This window comes from Cololabis saira, chromosome 2 (genome assembly GCF_033807715.1).
Source record: "Cololabis saira isolate AMF1-May2022 chromosome 2, fColSai1.1, whole genome shotgun sequence".
In the NCBI taxonomy this organism is placed as follows: domain Eukaryota; kingdom Metazoa; phylum Chordata; class Actinopteri; order Beloniformes; family Belonidae; genus Cololabis; species Cololabis saira.
Genome location: NC_084588.1, coordinates 36,658,324 through 36,686,247, shown reverse-complemented (window position 1 = coordinate 36,686,247; position 27,924 = coordinate 36,658,324). Strand labels below are relative to the sequence as shown.

Here is a 27,924-nt window from a genome sequence, read left to right as displayed (position 1 = left end):
CATTCACTCCAACACAAAGCCAATCCCTTTTCTTTCCCAGCAAGTTCCTCCCTCTCTGTCTTATTGGATGGACCTGGGTCCCACTTGATGTTTTCATTCATCTCATTCATCTGAACAGATGTAGTCCAGAATAAAGCAGCTCGCCTTGCTCTTAAATCGACTACTAGATCTAATACACTGTTAAATCACCGGAAGCTGTCATGGCTGTTTGTGGAGCAGAGATTAGCTTCTAGTTTGGCTGGATTTTTTAGGAACATTTGTTCAAATAAAAAGCCAGAATGCTTATACAGAAATATTAATTACACTAGTGATAGACACAGACATAACACTAGACATGTTGCAATGGGTCGATTCACAATGCCTAAGCCGAGAACTGAGGCAATGAGTAACACAGTCATGTACAGGGCAATGACTTTCTGGAACTCTTTGCCAGCATGTATTACAGAAATTAACGATAAAAGGCAGTTTAAGAAACGACTGAAGGACTTTCTTATATTGTAATTTAACTTTTAACTTTTTTTATGCTGTAATGAATTGTTCTCTCTTGCAATATTTTTATTTTTATTTTTAATTCAATGTTTTTGTATGTATTCTGTATGATGAGGACCCCAGGAAGAATAGCTGTTGCCAAGTGTAACAGCTAATGGGGATCCTAAATAAATAAACTAAACTAAACAGACCATAATACAATTTCATTCAAATGCTCTATTCACTTAGGAACTTACATTTGAGCACAAGCAAATGATCGAGCAGATTTTTTTCTCTTCCAGTTGTGTACCGGTATTTTCATCTTGTCAGTTCCTGTGCTCTCACCACTGTATTTAAGGCTGATTTATGGTTCCGCGTTACACCAACGCAGTGCCTACGCCGTAGGGTACGCGGCGCGCCGTACCCTACGGCGTAGGCTCTGCGTCGATTTAACGCGGGCCCATAAATCAGGTTGCTCTCAACCCCCCTCCTCCTCGCCCAGCTCACTTGCCATTGGGCACCGTGTGGGGTGATGGTTGTGGTTTCTGTCGGCGATATCCCCCGAGTGTGTACCGGCTTTAGTTCCTGCCTCTGAGCTGCAGACACATGCTGATACTGCAGCCAGGCTCGCAGCATCTTCCCCATCCACTCACGGCTGCATCTGTTCACCACCATCGCTGGTGTTTTCATCATGGGACATGTGGCTGACGCACTGAAGCTCGGATGACCAACCTTGCCCAGTTTTCACGGACTCGTCATGGGTAAAAGACCAGCCTAAAGACTGCAAGGAAGTTGGATGATAAACACTCAGCTCCGGTTCTCTTTCCTGCTGAGGTGAGGTTCAGTCATTCAACATTAACATGTGACATGCAGGTGACTTACAGCGACCATACATGCAGCACGTCCATAAACTATATTCTGTTATTGATATTGCTATAATTTATATATTTTTGGATAGTTAAGCAAATGTCATGTCAACTCTCTTGATAATAATTGTTTCCTGTTTGGTTTAAATAACAATAATAATAGTAATACTTATGCTGCGTTCCATTTACCTCGGAAGTCGGAACTGGGAATGACGTCACAGCCGAGTTATCAGCGTTCCAGTTACAAAGTAGGAAAACAAGTTTGTAGTTCGCATATACCACATGAAAATGTAAATTACACTATAGCAGCATATATATGCCGAACAATACTTGTATACGACTGATTTAGTGTGACCAAAACTAGAATGAAGTGCTACGAATTTTTACAGAGCTCTCTTCTACTGTTTACAACCGGGGCAGCCATCTTGGAATGTGAACTCGGGGGTGGTGAAGACTCTCCCACTTTCCCAGTGGGAATCCCACTTCGAGGGGCGTTCCAGTTGAAAATTCCGACTGGGAACTAGGAAATCCCTACTTCCGAGGACAAATGGAACGCAGCATTATAGTTTACATTGGCGTGTCATACTTGGGGGGAGGCGGAGCTAGGATGGCGCAGCCTCGCAACGCTATTGGTAGAAAGAACATTATTTGCCCGTATTGATTGGCTGATTTAGCTGTCAGTCAAGCAGAAGGGCGGGTCCCTTCAGTGATTGAGTTTATCATGTGCCCTGGCAGTAGTGTGGAGTAAAGTATCTTTAGGTGTGGTTCAGACACGCGGACAAAAACCAGCGATCCAACGCTAAACAGATGACTTTGATTCATTATTTTAATGAGAGCTACTGTAGTGAGAATAAAGCTAATAAATAATTGCATGTAGTATGTTTGTATTTCTAAATCATTTAGGGCATTTTATGTATTTGCATCAGGATGGATAAAATAAAGTATTTAGGCTCAAGTGATGTCTGTTAATTGTAGTAAATTTGGAATAGTGTGGGAAAACGTGAAAGGCAGTTAACCTTTTTAAACATGACACATGAAATGATACATAGAAAATCCTATTTTCTATATATTTCTTTATCTATGTTTGTGTTAATTATATATTGAAATTAGTAAGAAGTTTCTAATACTATGGCGTTTCTAAACAATCATTATGATTCATATTGATATTGGGTCATTTTAATTACTTATTTATAGTGTAAATCATTTATTTTATTCCTTTAATTATGAGATGATGCAGAGGTCTCAAATAAATGTATCAAATATAATTCATCTGAAATTATAACGATGACTACAGAAAAATACACAAAATCTGTATGTAGCCCAAAAAATGACAAACATATGCAGGTTTCCTCTTGCTCATGGATACTGAAAAGCAGGCAAACAAGTACATGGACTTAAGACAGAAGGAAGAAAAAATGCACGTCAACACTGGAGCTTATGCTCTGTGCTCTCTGAGAGAAAAAGAAAAGCAAAGAGCCTTTCAGAGAATGAGCACAAACACCGAGCCACAGATCTGCATGAACTGGTCACATGATTCCTGGTCAGCCTTTAGCGATTACAGGAGGAGAGACGCAGAGGGACAGGAAAAGGACACAAGAGGAAGAAATGTAACCTGTTTTGTAATACTTTTATACCACTCCCGTTGTAATGGATTAAACATTGTCTTGTTGATGTGAGACTTATGCAATCAGAAAGCTGGGCCCACTGGATGTGGTCCTAATGGGAACAAAAAACTTCCTGCAAATGTGGGTGGTGAGTGAGACATTGTGTCATTGAATCAAAATGCATTTTATTGTAATTAGATTTGAACATCCCTCCTGCAATGTTTAATTTCCTTCATTAACAAAATTATAGCAAGCTAAACTGTAACTGTAGCATTTCTGAGATATAAGATATACTGTCAGTAGAGATAACTGCCTTTTTCATTACCATTGCCTGGTTCAGTATTGGTCTTTCTCTGAGCCGTGTGCGTTCAGGAATGGCTCCTTACTTGAACTTCTCTTTATTTTACATTAAAGAAGCCAATGTAATTTCAATGCATTGAGTTGTGTACTACTCCTGATGCTCCGACTGCTCTGCATTTAAGATCCTTCTGTGCTTTCTTTTCTGTGTCAGGCAGGCATTTCTGCTCAGCATATCCCGAGTGTGCCAGACCTGACCAAACATACCATAATAGTCCACTACAGTGCAGGAGAGTCATCTGGAATCTCTGAAAATACAAGAAAACCTGACTGCCAAGCACCAAGTCAACAAGAAACTACTCCAGCTTCAAGACTCTGTGACTTATTATCTTCTTAGCCACAAGGCGGTGGTGGGACGAGTGCCACTCACCATGTACTCCCCTCAGAGTCTCCATCGCTGGGGCATCACTCACAGTGAGAGTATGGAGCGGTTGGCCTACGGTCAAGGTATGATGGGATGACTGGTCTCAATTACATCTTCTTTTGTTGTCTTACATAGACGTTTTCACAAACAGGATGGCAGATATCCATCCACAGACTGAACTAGTATGGGTTATATCAAAGGCCATGCAAGATAACATTTTCATGAATCAAGCTAATTCAGAAATGCAGAAGCATTGGCTATGCGCGTTGGCTATGTGCAGTTCTTTTATTTTCTTTCACCCTCCATGATAGTATAATGATGGACTTTTTTAAAAATCTTTCTTTATCATTTTTCTTTAAAATTATAATTGGTTTAATTAGGCAGATTAGCTCATAACAACAATAATGAGTGGAATTAGGTTTAAATTTCAGACAGCAAAATTGTTTACAGAAAGTCGTAACCACAGCCTATTCACCTTCGCCTCCTTTATCTACTTCTTCTTCCTATTTATTGTGTTTATGATTATGAATTCATCACCTTGCTTCCGTATTGTATTCCTGCCCTCTCAAATACTGTTAAATATTTTTTCTATGTAGGTTTAATATACATTTAGAAGCATTTAGAGCCTCCCACCCCCACCGAAAAAAAGTCTAGATTCTTATCAAACACAGTAAACTCATCGTCATAAACAGAATCAACATTTTCTTCTTCTTCTCCATAGTGTTATTACTACTCACTCCTAAAAAACTGAATATGTAGCTATAGTAGAATAGACTGTTATCAATAAAACCTTTTTAAATGTTTTAATACATTTGAAAAAAAAAATCTCTTTAACCTTTTATTGCAAAATATATTTAAAATTCAGTATACGGATGGTCAAATTAAATGACCCTAAACCATTGACAAATAGACTGTGTGTAATCTACATTACTACATGTGAACGCTCATGCTCTCTTTTTAACCCCCCCATTATGAATTAATTTATTATAAATTGTTAAACCTTAAAGAGATATCAAAATGCAATAAAGTCATTTTTGACCAGTAAAAGTAACCAGATTGCCCACTTTTACAACATGTAATCCAGGTGGATAGATGTGGTCTTCAAGTAGTCTTCAACCCTGGTCCTCGTGGGCCCCTGTCCTGCATGTTTTAGATGTTTCCCTGCTTCATCACACCCTGATACAAATGACTGTCATTAACAGACTTGTGCAGACCTGGATAACAAACAGATGACGACCATTAATTAGAATGAGGTGTGATGATGCAAGGCGACATCTAAAACATGCAGAACCGTGGGTCCCGATGACCAGGGTTGAAGACCCCTGGTAAAGTGTAATCGCTGATTCAATTCAATTCAATTCAATTCAATTCATATTTTATTTCGAGCAATACAACATAAACATAAGTGACCTGCGTGCAACATAAAATTAAACAAATACCTTTATCAGGTTTATCAGGTGCAGGTTCAAAATACAAATTAACTCGTTAACACTCAAAAGGGAGTGGGAAGAAGAAAATTTATTTAATCCCACCTGTTTCTCATTAACAACTTGACAGATTTTTTTTTTTAAGGCTTCCTCCTGTCTCAACATTTAAACCAAAACAATGAACAAAAGACCTACCGTATATCAAATTATAATAAAAATTATTCTACAGTTCACCTCACTTAAATCTACACACACTGTGGCCATGAAATGCAGATGCATTTCATGGCCACAATGCGCGCAAATCCAGGAAAAATATATATTGTCACCACGGGTGACAGTTAACCGTTAACTTATATTTATAATAAATACCAGCAATGGTAAGGACAACAATACCAGAAGGTAATGGACATAATGGACATGGACATATAGAACATACATATAGTACATACATACACGTCAGTGATGGTAAGAACAACAGTACCAGAAGGTAATGGACAATACATACAAATCCCCTGATTGAAACCAAACTCTATAGTTTATCTATTACAGGACTGTCTCAGAAAATTAGAATATTGTGATTTTCTGTAATGCCATTACAAAAACAAAAATGTCATACATTCTGGATTCATTACAAATCAACTGAAATATTGCAAGCCTTTTATTATTTTAATATTGCTGATCATGGTTTACAGCTTAAGAAAACTAAAATATCCTATCTCAAAAAATTAGAATACTCTGGGAATCTTAATCTTAAACTGTAAGCCATAATCAGCAATATTAAAATAATAAAAGGCTTGCAATATTTCAGTTGATTTGTAATGAATCCAGAATGTATGACGTTTTTGTTTTTTTAATTGCATTACAGAAAATAAAAAACTTCATCACAATATTCTAATTTTCTGAGACAGTCCTGTATATTATGAGAAGACGCATCTGTGAGCGCAGCTGCCATTGACTGTATACGCCGCCCTGCAGTTCCCACCTCCACCGGCAGGCGGCGCGCAGCTGTCAGCGCCGCCGCGGCTGAAATGATGACGTCGTGCTGCCTTTGTGTGCTGCCGGGCCTCCGGACACCGCCCTCCCGAGGCTGCAGCGGGGCGCAGCACACCCGGCCACTCTCGCTCCGGCTTCCCGTCTGTAAACAAATCTGTTCGCCGCCACAATGGCTGGCGAAACAGACACTTTATCCGCGAAGCGTTTGCATGCGCTCACGCCGTCGTTCTCAGTGCACATCATGTAGCGAGACAGACGCTTCTTCTTTTTGTTGTTATGGTGGTAAAGGTTTGGCAGCTCGGTAGCAGCTCGTAGTTTGGTTTTTCAATACCGGTTAGACCTGTCATCCTTTTTGGCCAATGCTATTTTAATTTTTGCACTCGTCATATTTGCATTAAAGCGACCTCGCTTGCAGCCGGCGGTAATAATTTGAAGGAACATGACATCGGCCGCGGAGCACGACCTGGCTCTGCACGAGGCGGACGGCAGCAAGGACAGGGCTCAGGTGTTCGGGGTTCTGAGGCTGCAGGAGGAGAAAGCTGCAGCCGTGGAGAAGGCTGGCAGCAGCACGGGGAGGGGAGCTGCAGGAGGAGGGGGAGCAGACGGCCGATGGCAGGCTCCCATCTTCGCTCTGGCTAGGAAAGCGTCCGAGACTATTTCAGGGAGCATTCACGTCCTGCCCAAAGTGTCGGAGCACAGGCCGTCTCTGCCGGGAGACTGGAGCATCCAAGGTACGAGTCTGTCTGGACAGCAGCAGCCAGGGGTGCACATCCGAGGGCAGGATTGGGGGGGACACCAACGTGATTTTAATTTAAAATTTTTTGCCAATATGCAACTCATACCATGGAGGGCTGTTCGATTTTGCCCAAAAATAAAATCTCGATTTTTTTCTCTCACAATCCGATTTTCGATTACGATTATTTTGTGAATTGACAAAAGGCAAAGAAATGATTTCAAATATGCTGTTTTTTTATTGAACATTTGCCCCATTGGGATTTAAGTGCAAACTTTGCTCTTATTAAACCAAAAATGAATGAATAAAGTGCAAAACTCTGTAAAATAAGTTGAAAAAAAGTTTTAAAAAATATAATAAAATATAAAGTTTTATCTCTGAAAAAAAAATCAGCAAATCAGCACTTGCAAACATACAGTAAGTTATATTTCCAATTAAATAAAACAAGACATTTTCTAATTAAACTAAACTGGGTCTTTGCATGCTAAATAATAATGCAACCCATGAAGGAGGTAGAGGTGTGTAACGTCAGTCATTACATTTGCTATTCACATTTGCAAGTTTTTTGCAAGGAACACGAGCCGGTCTACGGTCTACGGCATCTGGCTTGAGGGATGCCCGGTGGCATGTTACAACGCCCCCTCCTACACTAAAGAGCCTCTCCGATGGGGCACTTGTCGCAGGTATTGAGAGGTATTTCCATCAATCATTAATATGGTATCAATCATTAATATGTGTGCAGACAAGGTAAAAAAGAAAAAAAAATTAAAATCGATTTTACGAGTTTCACGTTTTAACATCGTTCTAATTACATAATCGCGATTATGATTTAAAATTGATTAATCGAACAGCCCTAATACCATGCCATAAATTTGTAAACTCGCCAAAAAATACTGCACAAAAACAGCCAACCTAAACAGCCAACAGTGTGTGTCACTGCTTACTTAACTGTTATATTCGTAAATCATAATTTTAAGGGTTTTGGGCATGTAGTGTCTACTCATCTCAAATTCTTCTCACTATCTTCCTTTTATCCTATAGGACTACTTTATGCACGATCAATTGATATATGGATGAAATATGGAGCCCTAAAAAAGTTGTTTAAACTAACTGATCATGTTTTAACACAGTTATGGTGGTAAACGGTTCTAAAAAAAAATTCTGTACACCTCAAAACGCACCGTGGATGTATTATTTTTTTAGAAATATATTTTGAATAAATATTCTACATATTCAACCTTTTAAGTCTGAAAATACAGTTGTTCAATTTTGAATAATTTAGGGTGTTTTTCAGAAATTAGGGGGGACATGTCCCCCCCGTCCCCCCCAGGATCTGCACCCATGCCAGCACCCTTGGGTGTCAAGGATGTGGGGGATTGGTCATAACGGCACTAATGACATTCAGGGGCAAGTTTAGTGTAGGAGAAACTGTTCAGCTTGTCAAGTGTCATCTATTTAGTAAATTGACAATTTGGCCACATTGAATAGACGGTCTCCAGTGGGGTGGTAGATGTTGCAGTGTGACAAACCGCTTTTCAGTCTTCTAATTGTTGTATTTTTCACCCTCAGCGTGTGACCAATTGATTTGTCCATGCTTTTGATGCTGTTGTTTATACACCAGACAACCTTACTGCCTGAAGTCTCACATGCCACTGATGACTCCCCCCGAGGCTGCCCTGCTTTGTTTTCTGTGTTGCCATCTGCTGATCATACTACAACGTCAGTAATTGTGCAGGACTGGTGTAAACAAGAGCTCAGTGTCTAAACCCCTCTATTTTCAGTATCCTCTCATACCTCCCACCCTCTCCTAAATGCAGCATGTTATGATTATTGTCACATGGACTTAAAAAACCACAACCTTGCATTTGAATGACTGGAGTCAATATTATTATTATTTTTTTCTATCAAGGAAAATGCCAAATAACTGTTGGTCCTAATCGTTGTTATTGGTTGGATTAACAGTGTAGTTTGAACATCTTAATGTCTTAAGGGAAATATTTTCTGATGAGACATCATCAGTATGAATGCAGTTATCTTTCCTAAATTCCCCTGTGTTGCTTAAAATTTTACTCTGGTGGTTGAGCTTTAAGATTTAAAAGGCTTTAGTTTTTTATATTTTTGCCATTAGTGACTTCAGATGTACTCTAGTAGAAGTCACGCTGTGATACTGCTAGTCCCAGGTAGTCCAAGGATTATCACTTCTTCCGGGTCTACTGAAACAGCGCCCCCCAGTCATTTGCTGATTTGTTGATATCAACATCCGAGTCACGTGGCTTCATTTGTCTACATCTCACCCTGGAACGTGGCTACACATTAACCCAGAGATCCGTGTGTGTAACACATTTACAGGCATGACTGTGGGACCTTACACTATCAAACTATGGAGGCTATTTTTCATGGAAATCTAACAACTAGAAATGTACAGCAATGTTAGAGAAAAGAATCTCAACTATTTGCTTATTTCCAGTTTTGAAGATTTAATATACTTTGCTCACATATTTATCTTTTATGGTTGCCATGTCCTACGGACCTGACAAAAAATCCCAAGTCTGCATTTTATTTTCAAGGTGAAAATGGACTTTAAAGTTGTTCCCTTTAGTCGGAATGCTTGAGATAACTACTAGATAACTGCAACAACTCTAACTACTTTTAAGACATAAACATGGCTAACTTAGCTGTTTTATTCTTCACGTTAGGGTTACTCGATCATAGGGGGGGAAATCACAATCATTATCATGTTGCGATTTTAAACCCAACTTAAAAAGGTTCAATTTTTCTTGGTAAACTTAAATGTAAAAAGAAAAAAATTGAGTGACTGAATACAAATGATCCATGCCAACATGTCAAATGCTGGGAAATCTGCTCAAATCATCCCTTAAATAGTTCTGACCAGAAATACCAGCGTGACCACGATATTATTCCAACCTACTATGACTGTGTTAAAAGAAAAAAGAAATCACTAGTGGAGTCTATATCTGAATTGCTTGTCACTTCCTAGACAAAGTATGTGGGGAAAATAATAGTTTTTTTTCCCCAGTTACATTATTCTTGTGACCACCAGCCAAAATTGCAATTATTATAAAAATATTATGAGTTGCAGAGCGCTAGCTCTCACACTGAAAGAAAGCCAGCTCTGTGAGCATCGTTGTGTGGTTTAACCACTAGATGTAATATGATTTTGTTAAATGAAATGTTTTTTTGTTGGAGAATCAGGAGTTGGCTTTAATCTATAATTCAGAATCTAAAGAAGTAGTAAATCGCTGGCTTTTCAGAAAAATCTTCACCTCTAAATGGTCTTAATAAGGTGCAGTGGGCATTAGGGCCATGGCTTCACAACAAGCGGATTCCTGGTTCAAATCCCCACTGCTTTCTCCCCGTTCCTGTGTTTCCTTTCTCTGGCTTCCTCCTAGAACCCAAACACCAGCATGCAACATTGATTGGTGTTTCTAAATTGCTTCTCGGACCCAGTGTGAGGGTCGATGGCTTTTTGTGATATTTTTCTGTGATGAACGGGTGATTTGTCTCACCTGGTGACCCCCGAGAAAAGCTTTGACCCGAAGATGTATAGAAATGGACCTTATCCTGAGAATTTTAAGCGTTTTTACTGTGGGTTGTTTCCCTGCAGCCATGCGAGACCCCATGGCCATGGAGCGAGCTAACCTGCTGAACATGGCCAAGCTGAGCATTAAAGGTCTGATCGAGTCGGCTCTGAGCTTCGGACGAACTCTAGACTCAGACTACCCGCCTCTGCAGCAGTTCTTCGTGGTCATGGAGCACTGCCTAAAACATGGTCTTAGAGGTAAAAAGAGGAGGATCTTTTACATTTCATTGCTTAATAAATTTGTCCTACATATACATTTTCATGTGCTGGTGTTTCTCAGTCTGAGCAGTTTCTTCCTTTGTCTCCAGTGAAGAAATCCTTCCTGGGTTTTAATAAGTCTCTGTGGGGACCTCTGGAGCTGGTGGAGAAGCTGTGTCCAGAAGCAGCAGAGATCTCGGCCTCTGTGCGAGACCTGCCGGGACTCAAGTAAGGAGTGAATTCTTGCGCACACCTGCTCGGTTCTTTTAGCTCGACTTAACCTGGTGATGCAGGAACACGAGCCGCAACAATGACACGCTCTTGAAACAGGAGAATGTGACCTGAGCCACGTCAGGGAAATACCTCCGTTTACTTTCACTTCACCTTTCACATCCCGACGACCGACTTCTGCTTTCAACACTTTTCTGTTACTCTTCCTAAACATAAATAACAAGGAGTTAAATGTTAAAATGGTTTGTAATAGATGAAATAGAATGATGTATTGTTATAAGATAAGATAAGATATTCCTTTATTAGTCCCACAGCGGGGAAATTCGCAGTGAGCAAAGGGGATAGTGCAAAACAAGAGGCATCAATAGAAATATAAATAATAATAATAATAATAATAATACAATAATAATAACAGAGTATGACACACTATAAACAGTACTGATATATACAATAATAATAATAATAAAAAAAATAGTCCGATAGTCCAATATTGAATTTATTGAAAGGGTTGAATATTATATGAAAATAATGTTTTGCTGCTTTTTTTTTTACAATATTAAAATATCCACATATGGATGATTCCCTCCTAACAAAGAAACAACTTAGAAATATTTGCGTTTTGTCTGATCAAGCAAAATGAGGAACATTTGTGTGGTATCAGATAGAGAACACGCTCTGTTTCCTCCACAGCTGCTGAGTCAGACCAACAGTCACCCACCAGACGTTAGCCACGAAACTGAGCCATATGTGTCTGGAGCAGCTGTTGCAAACACCGTTTTTGGAAGAAAAATACAGGAAGAAATTAAAACCTTGAACAAAGACTGTTTAATTATGATGAGACCACTATGAAACACTAAAACCAGGCGATGTTTACTGTGGATCTGAGCCCAAACATCAAATCATGCCACAATATCTACAGCCTGACACCCTCACATCACGGTTTCCTCAACATGTGAACTTATCGCTGCTGTCTTTGTATTTTCTAGGACTCCGTTAGGCAGAGCCAGAGCCTGGCTGCGTCTGGCTCTCATGCAGAAACGGCTGGCCGACTACCTGCGACTGCTCATCACCCGAAAAGACCTGCTGAGGTAAATAAACCACTGTTTACTTGTTGTGTTTCGTCAGCACATGTTTCCAGGATGGATGGTCAGATGGTGTATTTATTTGAACCAATCGTATCTTCCCCCTCAGTGATTTTTACGAGAATTCAGCCCTCATGCTGGAGGAAGAGGGAGCAGTGATTGTGGGCCTGCTGGTGGGCCTGAACGTCATCGACGCAAACCTGTGTGTCAAAGGCGAGGACCTGGACTCTCAGGTAACCGCTGTTCGGAGGCGTATTGACATTTTGAGTAGTGTATTTTCCACTTGTATACATTATTCCAGGGATATTCGACTGGCGGCCCGCGGGCCACTTGCGGCCCGCCAGGAGCTTTTATGTGGCCCCTGGTCATATTTCAAAAAAGGGGGGGAAAGTAGTGTTGTCCCGATCGATAGGACGTCACTTCCGGCCGGCAAGCGAAACTAACATGGTTTACATATCGCATTTTGTTAATTAATAAAAGTTTAAGATGCTTGGTAGCCTTTTCAGTTGGTTAATGATTCATTGGACAGTGTTTGTACATGTTAATCTCTGTTGGAGATGTTTTTTTACTCCTTTGGATTTTTTGCCAGTGTTGCACAGTGTTAATGTTTGTCACATTATTTGTTATTAACCTCCGTTTATAGAGGACTTGTTTACATCATTAGACTTCTAGGATTGGCCTGAAATTTCTTTTCATTTGAATCTCTAAATGAGGACTTTGGATTTCAGATGGACTTCTCCTATAATTTCATGCAATTGTTTTGTTTTGCTGATATAATGCACAGATAAAAGGAGCTCATGGTTAATATTTTGGTTGCTTATTTATAACATCAAACTGGCTACTATGGACTGAAATGCTTGTGCTCAATGCTTAATATAATATTCAATAACCTAATCTTGGTGGAAAGTGGTGCTTTGTCATTATGGCTTGTTTTATTAAAAGTAGGTAAATATCAACTTCATTAAGTTTGCATAATGCATGGTTTCAAAATGAACTTGCATTTAAAATAATATTTCTTTATCTGAATATTATATTTAACATTCAGAATGACTAAATCTGGAGACAATAAATACATAATTATTATGTAAACTAGACAGATATATTCTCCTGCTCATTCCTGAGCACAAATGTATTATTTATACATAAATCTTCTTCTTTGAGTGCAAAATACATTTTGAAAACCCCCAAATTTTCCGCCTGCGTGCTTTGTGCGCACACGCAGTGCGGCCCTCTCCATACAGTCCTTCTGCAGATGTGGCCCCCTGAATAATCTAGTTGAAGACCCCTGCATTATTCTCTTCTATGTTGAATCAGATTTTCTTTCTTCCACCTTTTTTGTAAATCAAAAGCATTACATGTATGCCTTAGTGAAGAAAAATGAGAGAAGAAAATGCTCTACAGACTATGCTTACTTGAACTTTGACCTGGACCTGTTTATTCACTGCTGACACCTTTCAGGAACTACATTTACTGCCAGGAACTGTCTGTGAAGTCCTGTCATGGGCAGGTGCAGAGCTGAGGCGGTGCTCATGTTTTTAAGATGTATCTCGCCATTCCAATCATCCTGGACAGCTTGTGTTCACACCTGACTGAAGGACACTGAGATACTTGTTATGCAAGCGTTTTTATCAACGAATGTTACAAGCAGCCTGGGTGTCCATTGATGGCCTGTTGTGTTGCTGGCATAGGTGTCGTTGTCAAGTTGCTTTATGCTTAACAACATCAAAACAATCAGGCGTATGTGACTCAGAAAGGCAGTCGGCTTTTGTTTTGCATGATTATCACTTACCTCAATTATTGCCATACTCTTTATTGGTTCTACTGGAATTCTTCCATTTAATAAATGTAATATGTATCAGCTCAAAAACCCCAATATTGTTAAGGGTTCTCAAAGTCTGAAAAGATGACTTTCAATGAGTGACTTGCATTTACAGCATTCTGTGACATTGAACCCCAACCAGAGTAGAAATATTCAGCTTATCCAGGTTTATCTCTACTAAACTTTGCGCTATGCAGAATTAGCTCATCCTGTGACATCTGTCACTCTGATTTCCCAATCTGTGGAGGAGGAGGGTGATGTGGAGCTGTGAAGGCATGGTTATAACAGCACTATTACACTGTATTTCTGTGGGATGTTGATGAAAGCACTTTACAGTGTTAGAAAAAAAAGAAAAGGGAGAATATATGTTCTTTTCATACACCAGACTGGTGTCCACTATACACGACAAAATGCTTGTATTGCATCCTGTTAATTTTCTATGGAGGTGTGAGGAGGTGTAGTGACTGCAAATGAAACCAAACGCAAGTGCGTCATCCAATCAAAGTAGAATTGCTCTCTACATCAATGCATTTGCCTGAAAAGTACATACTTGTAGTTCCCACTTCCATGATACAAAACAGGGGAAGTGATGCATCTGCACGGGTATTCGCTTATGATATCATGGACAGACAGCCTTTACTTTACTTACTTTACTTTACTTTATAGCCTTACTGTTCTTTACTGCTTCTCGAGAGATGTCCCCATTTGTAAGTTGCCTTCAGTTAAAGTGTCTGCTAAATGTAAATGTGAAACCCAAGCGACCTGCAATTAATGAATATAGTCACTCAGGTGCAATGTTGCACAGAAACCTGGGCAGATGTGACTCTTTAATAGCAGGTGTAAAAATGACATGAGAATATCTAAAGCTGAAGGGAAAACCTGAAAATAAAATACATAAACACAACACAAATCTTTGGGTATTTTGTATGGTTGGGTAGTACCGGTCCAGGCTCACTGTCCCAGATGTTTTAGATGTTTCCCTGCGTCGACACACCTGGATAGAACTGACTGTGTCTTTAACAGACTTGTGCAGACTCTGACGACAAGCTGTTGATGAGTCTTTAATTTGAATGAGGTGTTAAAGCAGGGAAACATCTAAAACCTTCAGGACGGCGGCTCTTCCCAGCCCTGCTGTACGGAGACGCTGGTGAAGAAAAAAGACACATAATCTATCACGTTTGATTGCTACAATTTAGGTTTGCAACTAATGATAAGTTATTATCTAATAATAGAACTTAATAATCTGGATCGGTACCAAAATGTAGTAGTTTCTGTTGGCCTTGGTCCATCTCCTTACCAAGTCTCATGAAATGTGTTTTGATAGTTTTTGCATTATCTTGCACACACACACAAATGATAATGATCACACACTTGAGCATCATCTCAGTGGAGAAAAGATTAAAGTTGGCATTTTTTACCCGTTAACTGTTACGCTATCAAAGATATTTCATAGCTTTTTGTTTGCAAGAAATAATTAAATTTGTTTGAACACGGAAAAGAAACAAAGTAATTTCTTGTAAATGCGGTGACCTTTCCTGGCTTTTCACGGAAGTTTCTTGCTGCTACCGTACTGTATGTGGGACTTCAGTCTTGGCCTCAGTGGACTATGAAACCCCTATTCAACTGATAAATTGTTGATATCTGATAAACACCACTCATAGCGTCTAGATGTGTTCTTTTTTTTTGTATTTTGCATATCACTTTGGCAGCAGCATAAGGAGCTTAAAATCCTAGTTTAACTCTGTAAAATAACCAAACAGGTAATATAACTTAATGGTAATGGTGTGGTGGATTTCAAAAACTACCACATGGTGACATTTCTTTGTTCTCATTTTCGTTCCACTGATATTGATTGTTTATGTATTTTAATTTGAGGTCGGAGTGATCGACTTCTCCATGTACTTGAAGAACGACATTGATGACTACAGAAGTGAGGAGAGGTACGATCTGTTGCTGTGTGTCTACTCTGTTTTATGCGGCTGATATCTTTCTCTGTTATGTGATACAGATTTCTGTTTTATGCCCGTTTCCATGACAACAGGAACAGCCAGATAGCATCCATCTTGGATCAGAAGAACTACGTAGAGGAACTGAATCGACAGCTGAAGTAAGATTTTTGTATAAATTCTGGTGGATAACAGTTTTTATAAATATGGTGAAACTCGGTGAACAGATGTTGATTTTAATGTAATTGTTTTTGTGTTCAGCTCCACAGTTCATGGTCTTCAGGGCAGAGTGGACTCTCTCGAGAAGTCAAACTCCAAACTCATAGAGGAGGTGAGGGTCAGAGTAAAAGTATACATGTATATCTGAGCTTAATCCTCAAAAATGTTTAAATTTAAAAATCTACAGATCCTTACTATTTATGACATCAACAGTTACCAAATATGCATTTTTCTTTACAAGATATTTTCCTCAGAAGGAAATGTTCCTGAGCACTTTAGGTCATACTTTGCCACAAACTCTCAATTTCATTCCTACTCAACTCGACAGGCCCTAGCCCTACATCTGCCTAAATGTCTGGAATCTAGAAGCCAGTTTTGTTTAGATTTAGAGGTGTCAAAGTCTGGAATAGTTGGTACCATATTGCATATATATATTTTTTTTTATTTTTATGATTTTATATCCTCATAACTATTCTGTTAAATGTTATTATGTGGGGGCTCCTCATAAGCCTACTGGCTTGCTCGCTCCTCCCTGCACAGTTTCTTTTAACTGCACTTATTTGTGTAATGTTATTTTTTTATGTTATGTGCTAAATAAACTAAACTAAACTAAATCGTTGTTAACAATCAGCATAATTACGTGTTTCTGTGTACATGCGTGCATGTTTGTGTTTGTAGTTAGCCATAGCCAAGAACAACATCATCAAACTCCAGGAGGAAAACCAGCAGCTGAGGAGTGAAAACAGCCTGATTCTTCTGAAGGCACAACAACATTTAGAGGTGCACAGTCATTCAATTACACTAACAATTACAAGATCAAGCTCATGATCTCAAGATCATGTGGTTAATCACCAAAGCTGGCTACACTGATACGGGTCATGGTTTTTCCTGTGTATGTGTATGTGTAGGTGACACAAGGTGACGTGACGGTGGAGCGAGACACGTACAAAACATCTCGTCAGGGTTTGGATGAGATGTACAATGAGGCCCGGAGACAGCTGAAAGAGGAGTGCCAGCTCAGACAGGTCACACAGTAGCTCTGTGGTTAATGTGTTTTCAAAACATCTGTAAGTGAACAGATTATTGATGTGGATCCCGTCCATCCATAGGATGTGGAGAATGAGTTGGTCGTCCAGGTGTCGATGAAACAGGAAATGGAGTTGGCCATGAAGCTGCTGGAGAAGGACATTCACGAAAAACAGGTCGACAGACATGTAAAGATTTCTGTATTATTTAAAAAATAAAAATGCATATTGAACAGATGTAAAGTGTGGGGGAAATATAGCAAGTACAGCATCATTTAAACTTTGCTAAACTGGATTCATTAAAATCCCCAACACCATGAGGCAAATCCACCGTGAAACTGGAAAATAAAGGTTTCACCATCTTTGTTTGATGCATTGCTACATGGGGTTTGTGCTATTAATATTTACTTTTACTTTCAGGACACATTGATCGGACTGAGACATCAACTGGATGAGGTTAAAGCCATCAACGTGGAAATGTATCAGAAGATGCAGGTACTAGGACAGACATGCTCATCTTCAAATCATCTGCAAAAAAAAGTTTGGAAAAGGGAAACAAACTGCTGAATATAAAATCCATCAGTTTTCCTGTTTTCAGTCATCCGACGAGGAGATGAAGAAGAAGAACGACATGATTAGTCGCCTGGAGGAGAAGACCAATCAGATCAATGCCACCATGAAGCAGCTGGAGCAGAGGTTAGAAGCCGACCGCTGCCGGCATGGGCACGTCACCGCCGCTAATCAAACCCCTTTGTCCCATGTTCCTGTACATCCAGCTGTCTTAATCAGGTCTTCTGCTGCTCGGTTTCTCTTTTATTTAACTAACATTTAGCTGACAATACAGGATTTAATACTTTTCTAGCATAAGCAGTTTTATGTCTTTGGGGACCCCCTTTTGAAATTGTTAAAATAACTAGATTTTCTTGTTTTCTAGATCATATGGACTTTTGAAGTAAATGCTACTCTGTACTGTTATGTGAATAATGACTTATGAAGAGCTCTGCACAGTTTCAGTCGTACTGTAGCTATGCAGAAGTGAACTAGTGAGAACATGGGGACAAGTTATGCAAGCCTTCTTTCCTCTCTTCTGTGATATGGGTTTCCCCAAGGAAGCAGCTCGTGATACCACCTGATACCTGAGGGGTACACCTGACATATAGTGAGATGTGATAAGTAGATTTATCCCAAGTAGTTTTGCTTTTGATCCATTTTCCAGATGTTGGTTTGAATAACCAGTCAGGTCATTTGAAATAGAGACCAATTCTATAAAATACAGCGTTAACCTTCAGAGAGGATGATCTAATACAAGCACTGGTTACAGGACAAGTTGCAGACAAGATTATTAGATTAAAAGTCACAATGTTTTCCTTGTGGGAACCCTGCTTTCCCTACTTCATGACATCTAGTGAAACTAAAATGTGCAGATATGACCGTGCATGCTGAGAGCGTCACACACTGGTCACCGTGTAGCCGTCTCTTTACCCGTCCTTGTCTCATCATCTCTTAGTCAACATGGTACATCCCTCCCTTCTCCTCTCCCACTGGTTTAAATCTGTTCCATCATATTTGTGATTGGTTGTGATATTATTTTTTTATCCATTTATTGATTTAGCCGCTTGAAAGTTTCATGTAGGTTGCCACCGCAGGACAGAGACCCTGGTTACACTTTTCTGTGGAAGTTTTGCGTTGTTATAGTTGAGAAGTATGAAAGAATCTAAAGGGTTTTGATCAAATCAGGTCATTTAGCAGCCAGTGTGAGATAAATCCCCTCAGAAACAAACATGTGGTCTACGTTAGATAAATCACAGCAGTGATAGTATCAGTTCTTCCTCTCTCGCTGTCCAGGCGTAAATCTTCCATGTTGATAAACGCAGCAGCCCTCAGCTGTTGTTAACGTCATCTATCTCCTACATGACCTTTCTCTACCTCTCCTCCCACCGCTCTCATTGGTCACACTTACTATGAAAGGAAATATATCCAGACTGTTTAAATCTGATTGCGGAATTCATCTGGAAGCCTGAAATCAGATTTCTCTGTTTCAATGTCTCATTAACACTTCTTGCTCTGCTTATAAGTCGCCAAAATACAATGTTCAGTGTAACTGGGGGCCACTTAGAGTACTGATGTATTGACATCCTTTCTTCCTTCCTTCTTTTTCCTCTTCCCTCCCTTCTGTTTGTCTCTTATATGCCATCCATTTGTCCATCCATCCATTTTGCTCCCCTGAAACCTCCATGTTTATTTTATTTATTTATTTTTTTTCCTGCCGATTTTATCTCTGCTCCTCTGCGCAGTGATATGGATCTGCTCAGTCAGACCAGAACTCTTGCTATGTCGTTTGTTAAGTGTGCCAGCACGGACACGGAGCACCAGTATAAGCTAGTCAAGGACATCTCCTTCTGAGGTCTCGCACGGACCGACAATTGACTGGACTTCTAAGAACATTACTGTTATTTTTGCACACGATATTCACATGGTTTTACGGCCGGATAGCTGCAGTCAGATGAAACTGGACTGCACGTTAGTACCTGAAACACCTTCATCAGTAAAACCCGGGGATTCGTAAAGATCTTCGCAACTCGTTTCACGATCTTTTGATTAAATTTTATCCGGAAAAATTGATTTATACTAAGTGAGGTCGTGGTCTCAGTCCTTTATTATTACAGGTGTCTGGGTTTAACTGTCTGAATATATCATCTTTAAAATACTTCAAAGGAAACTGAAAACACATTTTCAATTAATCATATGCTACTTGATGTACTCACAAGGCTCAGGCAGGAACATACATGCCTACAAAGACAAGTAGTCTGTTTATATGCAGTAAGTTCAGACTCTGAGATATCGTCTTTGTTATTGATCACATCAGGTGAGAAAAAATGTGCAGGCTGAATAACTGTTGTATTTAATTAGTTTCTGTTTTATTATTAGGGTTATTATTATCATGCAGGATTATGTAAAGGTGGGAGTTGTCTAGGATGATGATAAACAACATGATATGTGGAGAGATTACGTTTCATCCCTAAAATACCTTTTGCCTCGTCTATCACATAGAAATTAGCCTTTTCTCCTCCAAGCAAAATGATGTTCATGTAAACTCGACTGAGACTACATGAACGTGGACGCAGTTTGAATAAACGCGTCTGTGCTTCGCTGTCCGTCTTGGCCCCTGTGCAGTTGACGCTGTTGAAATGTGTGTTTATAACAAGAAAGCCACCACACACTTGTGTGTGCTAAATCAACATCGCTGCCGCCCACATTTCATCACATTCAGTTACCGAGATCTGCTGCAGACGTGTAGTCAGAGAGGAGCCTTTTGATTTTCTTGCCGCATGTACTACACCTCCCGACCGGCTCCAGACCAGCCGTGACTCCCTCGCTGTGACTGAAATCACACTTAAGCCATTTTGTAATAGATACTGAGTCATGAGTGGCTAATCGATTCATTGGAACCAAATACAATCATGTGATATTTGAATATCCCACTGCAGCAGCGTGGTGGCAGTGCAAACAATAGTGCACATTTGAGGGTGCGGTTTCAAGCTGGAGTCACAGTTAGACATTCGGATGAAGCTGGAGAGTAAATGTAGTGCACCGTAACTTAAAAACGGGTGTGTTGGTAGACATGGCTCGTGTCTTTCTTGTTTTACAGCCTTGTTAAATATCACGTGAAGCAAAAATTAAAGGTTGCCTGCAGAACTCTTATCAGACAAATGGAAGAACTCCAACACCGAGCTTCACAAAGACAACCATGTTGTGTTTCTCTCGGCATATTTCCTGAGTTTTTGTGTTTATATATTTGGTAGCGATCCTTTTGCCATTTCTAACTCCATATTCATCATACTATCAATTTGTAGAAAAAAGAAACACCCAGTATAGGTGTTTCAAGCTCACAACTACTGTCTTATACCACTAGTGATCAATAAAGTTCAATGTTTTGAAAGTGCTGGGTGTGATTAGTTTTTGGACGTGTTCAGCTGCTGGTGTGTTTACAGTGAACCATTTATTAGGAGGGATAATGAGACTTAACATCAACAATTGCTGGATATTGTGGTTTTATGAGTCACTTTATCCTGAAAAGAAGTTGTGAAATAGTAGTTTCTTCACCCGGTTCAAACAGCCGCTCACATATATTAGAGTGCAGGAAACTTCTTGCTGTCAGAAGCTCCATTCTGTTAGCCGTCCTTTACTCTTCTTTTCCCTCATTGTTTCATCTTGTGTATATGTTTTGGAGTCATCAGCCCTCTGTTTTGCTTTGTTTCCTTACTCCTCAGTTCAGTCCCATCCCGCTGTGGCACAGTTTTGCTCCCTGGCCTTGTAACAGTCCAGATTACGATGCCTTTCCTTCACTCCAGCCCCATCCACACCTCCCTCATGTCATTATTCTTCAACCGCTTACATCCTTCCCTTCAGACGTCCCTCCCCTACCTTCTTCTATTGTTTTCTCTCCTCACACGCCTCCCAGTTTTTTCTCTCCATGGTCCTGAGTTTGTCCCTGGTTATAATGGTGCAGATTACAGGAGGCTGAGAGGCAACGCACTTCGGCCGAGGAGGGAACCAGGCGCTTCAAGTTGGACTTCGCCAACAAGGCCGACAGCCTGCAGCGGCAGATCGAACACAGGGAGAAGCAGCTGTAAGCAAAACACCCTCAGACTGACCGACTGGTGGACTTGCACACATGCACACTAGGGATGGGCGGTATGGACTAAAAAATGTATCACAGTAATTTCTGGCATTTATCCCAATAACGATAAAAATGACGATAAAAAAAAATACCAATTCAACTCCACCTTTGTAACTATAAATCTATCACCACATTCAGTCTTTGGAGCCCCCAAATCACTGCTCTAAAAGAATACTAAATGCTACTAAACTACACCAATTAAATTGAATGATTAAAAACCAATTAAATGAGTACACCTGTACTGCAAAACTGTAATGACTCAAATGAAACAAGTTTGAAATGTAAGAACAGATTCAACATTTATTCAAACTGCATGGCTTAAACAGTGGGATAACAGTGCAAACATCTAAAGTACCATTGTCCTTCAAGTTTTCTTAGCTTATAAAATCACAAAGTAGAAAAAAAATACAACTTGATAAATAAAGAAACAGGACAAATAAATAAAAGTTCACTGAAAATAAAATCCAATCAGTGATGACCTCTTCTAATATAAATAAAATGTGCGAATTAACCTGTGCTTGGAACATGCCACAAATTAGATACTATTGAAATTTTTTTTCATAATAGTCAAACGTTATATCAAAATGTAACAACCATTTCCTTCTGTTTTTGCAGACTCTGCATATAATAGATGATGTTTGCTCCTCGTCTCTCTTTTTAAATCCAAACCAGTTCCAGATAACGGAGCTGGAGCCTCGTTTAACAACGAGCTCCTCGCTCTCAGATCCGCCTTCCTCCATGTTTGTTACACAAAAACGTCATCAACGGGAATTTATCGTTTTTACCGCGAGATGACAAATTATTACTGTGGGGATTTTTTTTGATGGTATATCGTGAACGGTAAAATATCACCCATTCCTAATGCACACTTGCAAATACCTCACCTTAACATTTTTGTTGACCAGGAGCAGTACAGTCAATGAAGTCACAGTGTTGGCGGTGATACAGATGTAGTGTTTAAGGTGCAACATGATCATCTAACCTCATTTTGCCCAAGAAAGCATCATCTGGTGTTAGAGGAAGAACCATTTTCCACATTTTCAAAAATGTCAAAGAGAGAGGTTCAACTACAGTGAAGACAGGCCCGGGACATTCAATAAAAAACAGAAACTGCAAGGGCCATTGGGTTTCCTTGTAAGGATTAAAACAAGGAGTTGTGCTGCCACCACCAGTGCAGAGCTTGCTCAACAGTGTGTAGCTCAGTGTTTCCCAATCCTGGTCCTCGTGGGCCCCTGCCCTGCATGTTTTAGACGTTTTGCTGCATCAACACACCTGATTGTAATTAACAGTCCTCATTACCTCGTCGTCATGGTCTGCACTACTCTGCTGATGACACAGCTCCTTGTATGACAGTGTGCTGAAGCAGAGTAGCATCTAAAACATGCAGGACAAAGGGCCCCAAGGACCAGGATTGGGAAACACTGGTGTAGCTGGTTGGTGTGAAAGCTAGCAAAGAAGCCACGTTTCTCCAAGAAACGCAACTCCACAGGACTGGTGCAGTTATTTTCTCCAGTGACGCCTTGATAGTGATTGTGCACACAAGACGAGGTGAATGCTGCCATCAGTCTTGTATCGTAGCAACAGTGAAACATCCTGAGACCGTCCAAGTTTGAGGTTGCTTCTCTACCTAGGGAGCTTAGTTCTAGTTAAAACACTGCCGTGGATACAGAATCTCGAGAACTTGTGATCAATCCTCAAAAAGCTGGTGGAAAAACATAAAATTACAAAATGTAATCAAAATAGGGCACTGGTTTAAGAATGGATCTCCAACATGCCAGAGTGAGTTTTGAAGAGGAGGGGTCACCGTTGTAAATATTAACTCTTAAATGACCTACGGTGTACCGTTCAAACCAAAAATATGACCTAAAATAATACATTATGTAAAAAAACTAAATTAATATCACTGCCAGAACTTTTATTTGAAGTACATGACCTCGACTTTTGAATCAAGGAAATAAAAACGATTTTAAAAATCAGTGTTCGCCATGTCTTCTCACTTTCCATTTTGATTTATTTATTAATTTTTTTAATCTGTATTCTCGTGATGTGTGTTTGTTTCTGGCCATGATGGACCCGTAGCCAGCAGTTGGAGACGGACCTGAAGATAGAGAGAGAGTGGAGACAGACCTTACAAAACGATCTGGGCAGAGAGAGAGAAACGGTGGCTCAGCTCAGCGCAGAAACGCTGCAGATCAACGGGCTGAAAAAGGTACGGAGAGGGACATGGATCACGTGTGTGCTTTGTTTCACTCATGGTGTGTTTGTCATCATGTGCTTAGTTCTGACCTGTAGCACAACGTATTTGTCCTCTGCCCATGCATTGATCTTTTGTTTTTCCGCTCTCCAGGAGTTCCATCGTCTTCAGGATGAAAACCTCCAGCTGAAGAGCATCTGTGAGGACCAGGAGCAAGCGCTGGAGGAACTGGGCTCCAAACTCAGCGAGTATGGCAATTCTCAATAAGAATTAGGCTGTTTTTGGAAAAAAAACTAATTATATACCTATAAAAACACATTTACAACCCTTATTTCATTTTCATCCATTCTTTGAACGATTCGAATAGTCAGTGGTGCCTAACTCTTTCCGTTTCATTCCCCTGTCGTCGTCGTTTAAATCTGTTCGTCTTCAGATCCAAGCTAAAGATTGAGGACATCAAAGAGGCCAACAAAGCTCTGCAGGTACAATTGTTTATAATAGAACTATACTTTTGCTTCTTGGGCCTGGAGAGATTAAAAAGGCATCCACTAGCAAGAATAAGCCTAATGTTGTAAATGTTATGTCTATAGATAAGCAGATGTAGTCTTTTGTTATGTAAGGTAAAAAAAAAAGTGCTTTTGTTTCAGGGAGGTCAGGTGTGGTTGAAGGACAAAGAAGCCACTCACTGTAAGTTGTGTGAGAAGGAGTTCTCCATCTCAAGACGAAAGGTCAGTCTTTACTAAACTTCACACAATGAATTAAATGAAATATAATGTTACTAAGTCCTAGGGGTGTAACAATATATCGTGCCACGAAATTTCACGATACAAAAACGTCACAATACGTGTCGTGGAGGTGACAAACTGTATCGCGATATTAGGTTATTAATATTAATCTATTGTGTTGACTAGTAACGCGCATCTGACCGCGCGTGCCGACCGCGCCTCGACCCACGGACCAAAATCTTACTCCGCTCAGAAGAAACTAGTACCGTTTTGCGGTCCCGTTTTGAGCTCTGAGCTTTTACTTATATAAGGCTGGTGTAGAGTTAAGCCTTACCTTATTAAATTAAACCTTTTTAGTAGGATAAACATGGAGGGAACTTCTTCCGAGTTCCAGTGTACTTTGATGTCCGCTCAACAGTGTAGGATTTTAGAACATCAACACAGATCAACACAGCACCTAGTGCCGTACTGTGGCGTATCACTCTGCCCAATCTAAAACAGACTAATAAACTGACTAGTGTAATTATAGTCCCTGATTTACATCAGAATATAAAGAATATATTTATAAAATAATGAACCCTGAATTACTAAAATAACCTTCTTAACAAAAATAAATCTCGTCTTACACTTATAAGGTGAGCATGAATCAATCTTTTTTTATAGTGTAAAATTGTATGTATTTATTTACTTTTATTTATTTATTTAATTTTGGTTGTTACATTTCTGGAAAAGAAAAAAGTCAGATCATACATGAGAGAAACTATTCAGTTTGTGGCAAAATATTTTTACTTGTATGAAACTGAAGATGCATAATGCAAACCTGACATTTACTTTTAGTTCAGTTTGAGGAAAATAGTTGGCCTGGCTTTCTCTTTAAAACTTAAACAGCTATAAAGCATTACAAACTGTAACAATAGGGCAAACGCACAGTATTGTTTGGTATTTTGTGTCTTTCAAATAAAAGACCATTTTTCCAGTCACATGTTCCTCATTCAAGGTTGTTAAAAAAATACTGCTATAATATCGTATCGTTATCTTGACCTCAATATCGTGTATCGTACCATATCGTGAGATTAGTGTATCGTTACACCCCTACTAAGTCCTTTTTTTTGTTGCGTGACAAGGTCAAAAACCTGTCCACTCTAATGAACATACTCCTTGCACATTGTTTTACCCTGAGCCTCTAACTGGTGAAAAAATAAGTAGCTGAGACTGTTTGTGTGTCCGCAGCACCACTGCAGGAACTGCGGGGAGATTTTCTGCAACAGCTGCTCCGACAACGAGCTTCCCCTGCCAGCGTCTCCCAAACCAGTCAGAGTCTGCGACACCTGTCACGCGCTGCTGCTCCAGAGATGCTCGTCCAACCCAACATGAGGCCCTGCAACACTGCCAGGACACCTTGAAAACAATCTCAATTTAAGACTTGTAGATATCCAACCTGCAGCTCTCTGTAGGATCAATCTGTCAGTTTTTATCGACAGGGTTTGCAAGGGGGTTGGACAACGTGCACAAAAAGATTATTTGGATTTGCCTTTTGTAGTTTGAACAAAATACCTCAGAGGCTGAATGAGCAGCATCTCAATCATTCTTACTCATCTCCTTCTGCAGAGGAGTGTGTATTTGACCACAAATATGAAGCAGTCAGCTTGATGTGACATGAGCTGCAACATCCAACCTGGTAACAGGGGAGGCTAAACAATTTTATTGTAAAAAGTTAGTCATAACTGATTAAACTTTTTATTTATAGAAAAACTTAAGAGTCTGGGAAGTAAATTAGGCAATAGTCACACAAGCAGATTCTTCTCTTGGTGATCGTAGGAACCTTCAAAAAGATAACAGGTTTTTGTTTAGGATTAGTCGCAGTTCTGTCATTAACTCATGGTTTTGAGGATGAAAGAGTCTGGCTATAAAATAAGGAACTGTTTATCGGGCCGAAAGTGAAATTGCACTTACTGCTTCTGCTAGATGTGGACTGGTTTCTGAACCAAGGCTTTTGTTTCTCCTGAGAACCACATCATTATAGTACATGTGACAGACACATGCAAATAAAGAGCCATAAAAATGGCTTTATAGTTTGGATATGAAGCACAGTTCCTGTTCCCATCACAGAGTTTGATTCCAGCACTTTCTTTTGAATGATATGAATACAAATAGACTTAGCGTTTGAGAGTGTTTAAACAGATCAATTAACCTCAAACAGGCGTAATTTTCTCTAAATTAACCAGGAACTCCGTAGAAATGTATGAGATTATGAGAAAAATGATAAAGGCTCATAGGTCACATCTGAACTGTCACCGCTTCGTATTTTGTGCTCAATAAGTCACAAACTTTAAAACTTAATTCCAGAGAATTTGCAGGTCTGCTGACACTAGACGACTTCTCTGTGGGGTTGTGGCTTTCAAGAGAACTTTTTATTATAAATGGTGCCATGCAAGCTTATTTAAATGAAGTGGATATTATTTCTCATGCTGCCAAAAGTAACCCATAATTTTTACAGAAAGAATTTCTGTAAATCATCAAAATGACATCCAATGTTATTTTTTTAAAGAGGTAGCAACACAAGCCAGGACATGTACATTAAAAGGCACATTTCACTGTATTTCACACTAATGTTGCAGGTAGTGCTTAAAAAGGACCAAGGGGAACAAATCCAGTCAGCAAGACTGGCTCTTGTGTTTACTGATAACCTCTTCACCCACGAGTGGTTGTTGAGAACAGACTAAAATGTTAAAGCTTGTGACAACTTTGCTACAAAGTTTGCCAACACTTGCCAATCACTTTTGTGATGATGCACATCAACATGTTCCTGTGACATTCAGGTAACTGTGAACGTGAAGTCAGTAGTGATCCGAGGTTTTAGAAGAATCTTGCTGCTGCTCCATTCCTGACGGAAAATGACACTCGAAGCCTTTTTTTTTTTTAAATCAAAGATTTTGTTTGTCCGTGGTATTGAGTGATGAGTCACGACACATATTACGGTCTTGCACTTACTGTGTTTATAACCAGTTATCTTGGAATAACTGGAAGTATTTGTTCCCATTTGCAGTTTTAGTTTTGTCATTTAGTGCAACAAATGTTTCTGAGCTGAACCCAGGTCACTCTTGTGTACAGTGTTGATCGTACACAGTTTCCACTTTTCTTTGGGATTTGTACAGTGTTGATAAAATGATACATTGTATATAATGTTCTTAAAAGGTTAAGCCCACTAAATCCTTTTTCATTTTGCCAACGGTCTTGACTGTAGCAGTTTCTGAATAAATCAAGCTACAAGCACGAATGCTTGCGTCCTTAATGTCACTTCTTTTGGCTAAAATAAATTATTTGTGCCCTTTTTCCTTTTTACTGAATCACGCTCATAACTGATCATTTGCAGCCCGCACACAAACAACTT

The 27,924-nt window shown here is 39.7% G+C and overlaps 1 protein-coding gene across 7 annotated transcripts; it reads left to right on the top strand.

The window, feature by feature from the left end:
- Positions 1-1,007: 1,007 nt before the first annotated feature.
- Positions 1,008-27,810, top strand: rufy2 (RUN and FYVE domain containing 2). 7 transcript variants are annotated; one of them, XM_061744702.1, is made up of 20 exons: positions 1,008-1,302; positions 3,454-3,742; positions 10,438-10,611; positions 10,722-10,839; positions 11,829-11,930; positions 12,034-12,157; positions 15,619-15,683; positions 15,785-15,850; positions 15,951-16,020; positions 16,587-16,688; positions 16,817-16,933; positions 17,018-17,122; positions 17,354-17,428; positions 17,517-17,629; positions 21,444-21,563; positions 23,694-23,823; positions 23,962-24,056; positions 24,242-24,290; positions 24,456-24,536; positions 25,764-27,810. In XM_061744702.1, the coding sequence occupies exons 2-20, from the start codon at positions 3,667-3,669 to the stop codon at positions 25,905-25,907; spliced, it is 1,926 nt and encodes a 641-aa protein (XP_061600686.1). In that variant the 5' UTR covers positions 1,008-1,302; positions 3,454-3,666; the 3' UTR covers positions 25,908-27,810. The 7 variants fall into 7 exon arrangements, with proteins under 7 accessions (XP_061600686.1, XP_061600694.1, XP_061600703.1 ...); XM_061744710.1 differs by having other exon boundaries at positions 3,450-3,742; XM_061744719.1 differs by having other exon boundaries at positions 1,009-1,302; positions 17,018-17,110; positions 17,532-17,629.
- Positions 27,811-27,924: the final 114 nt, after the last annotated feature.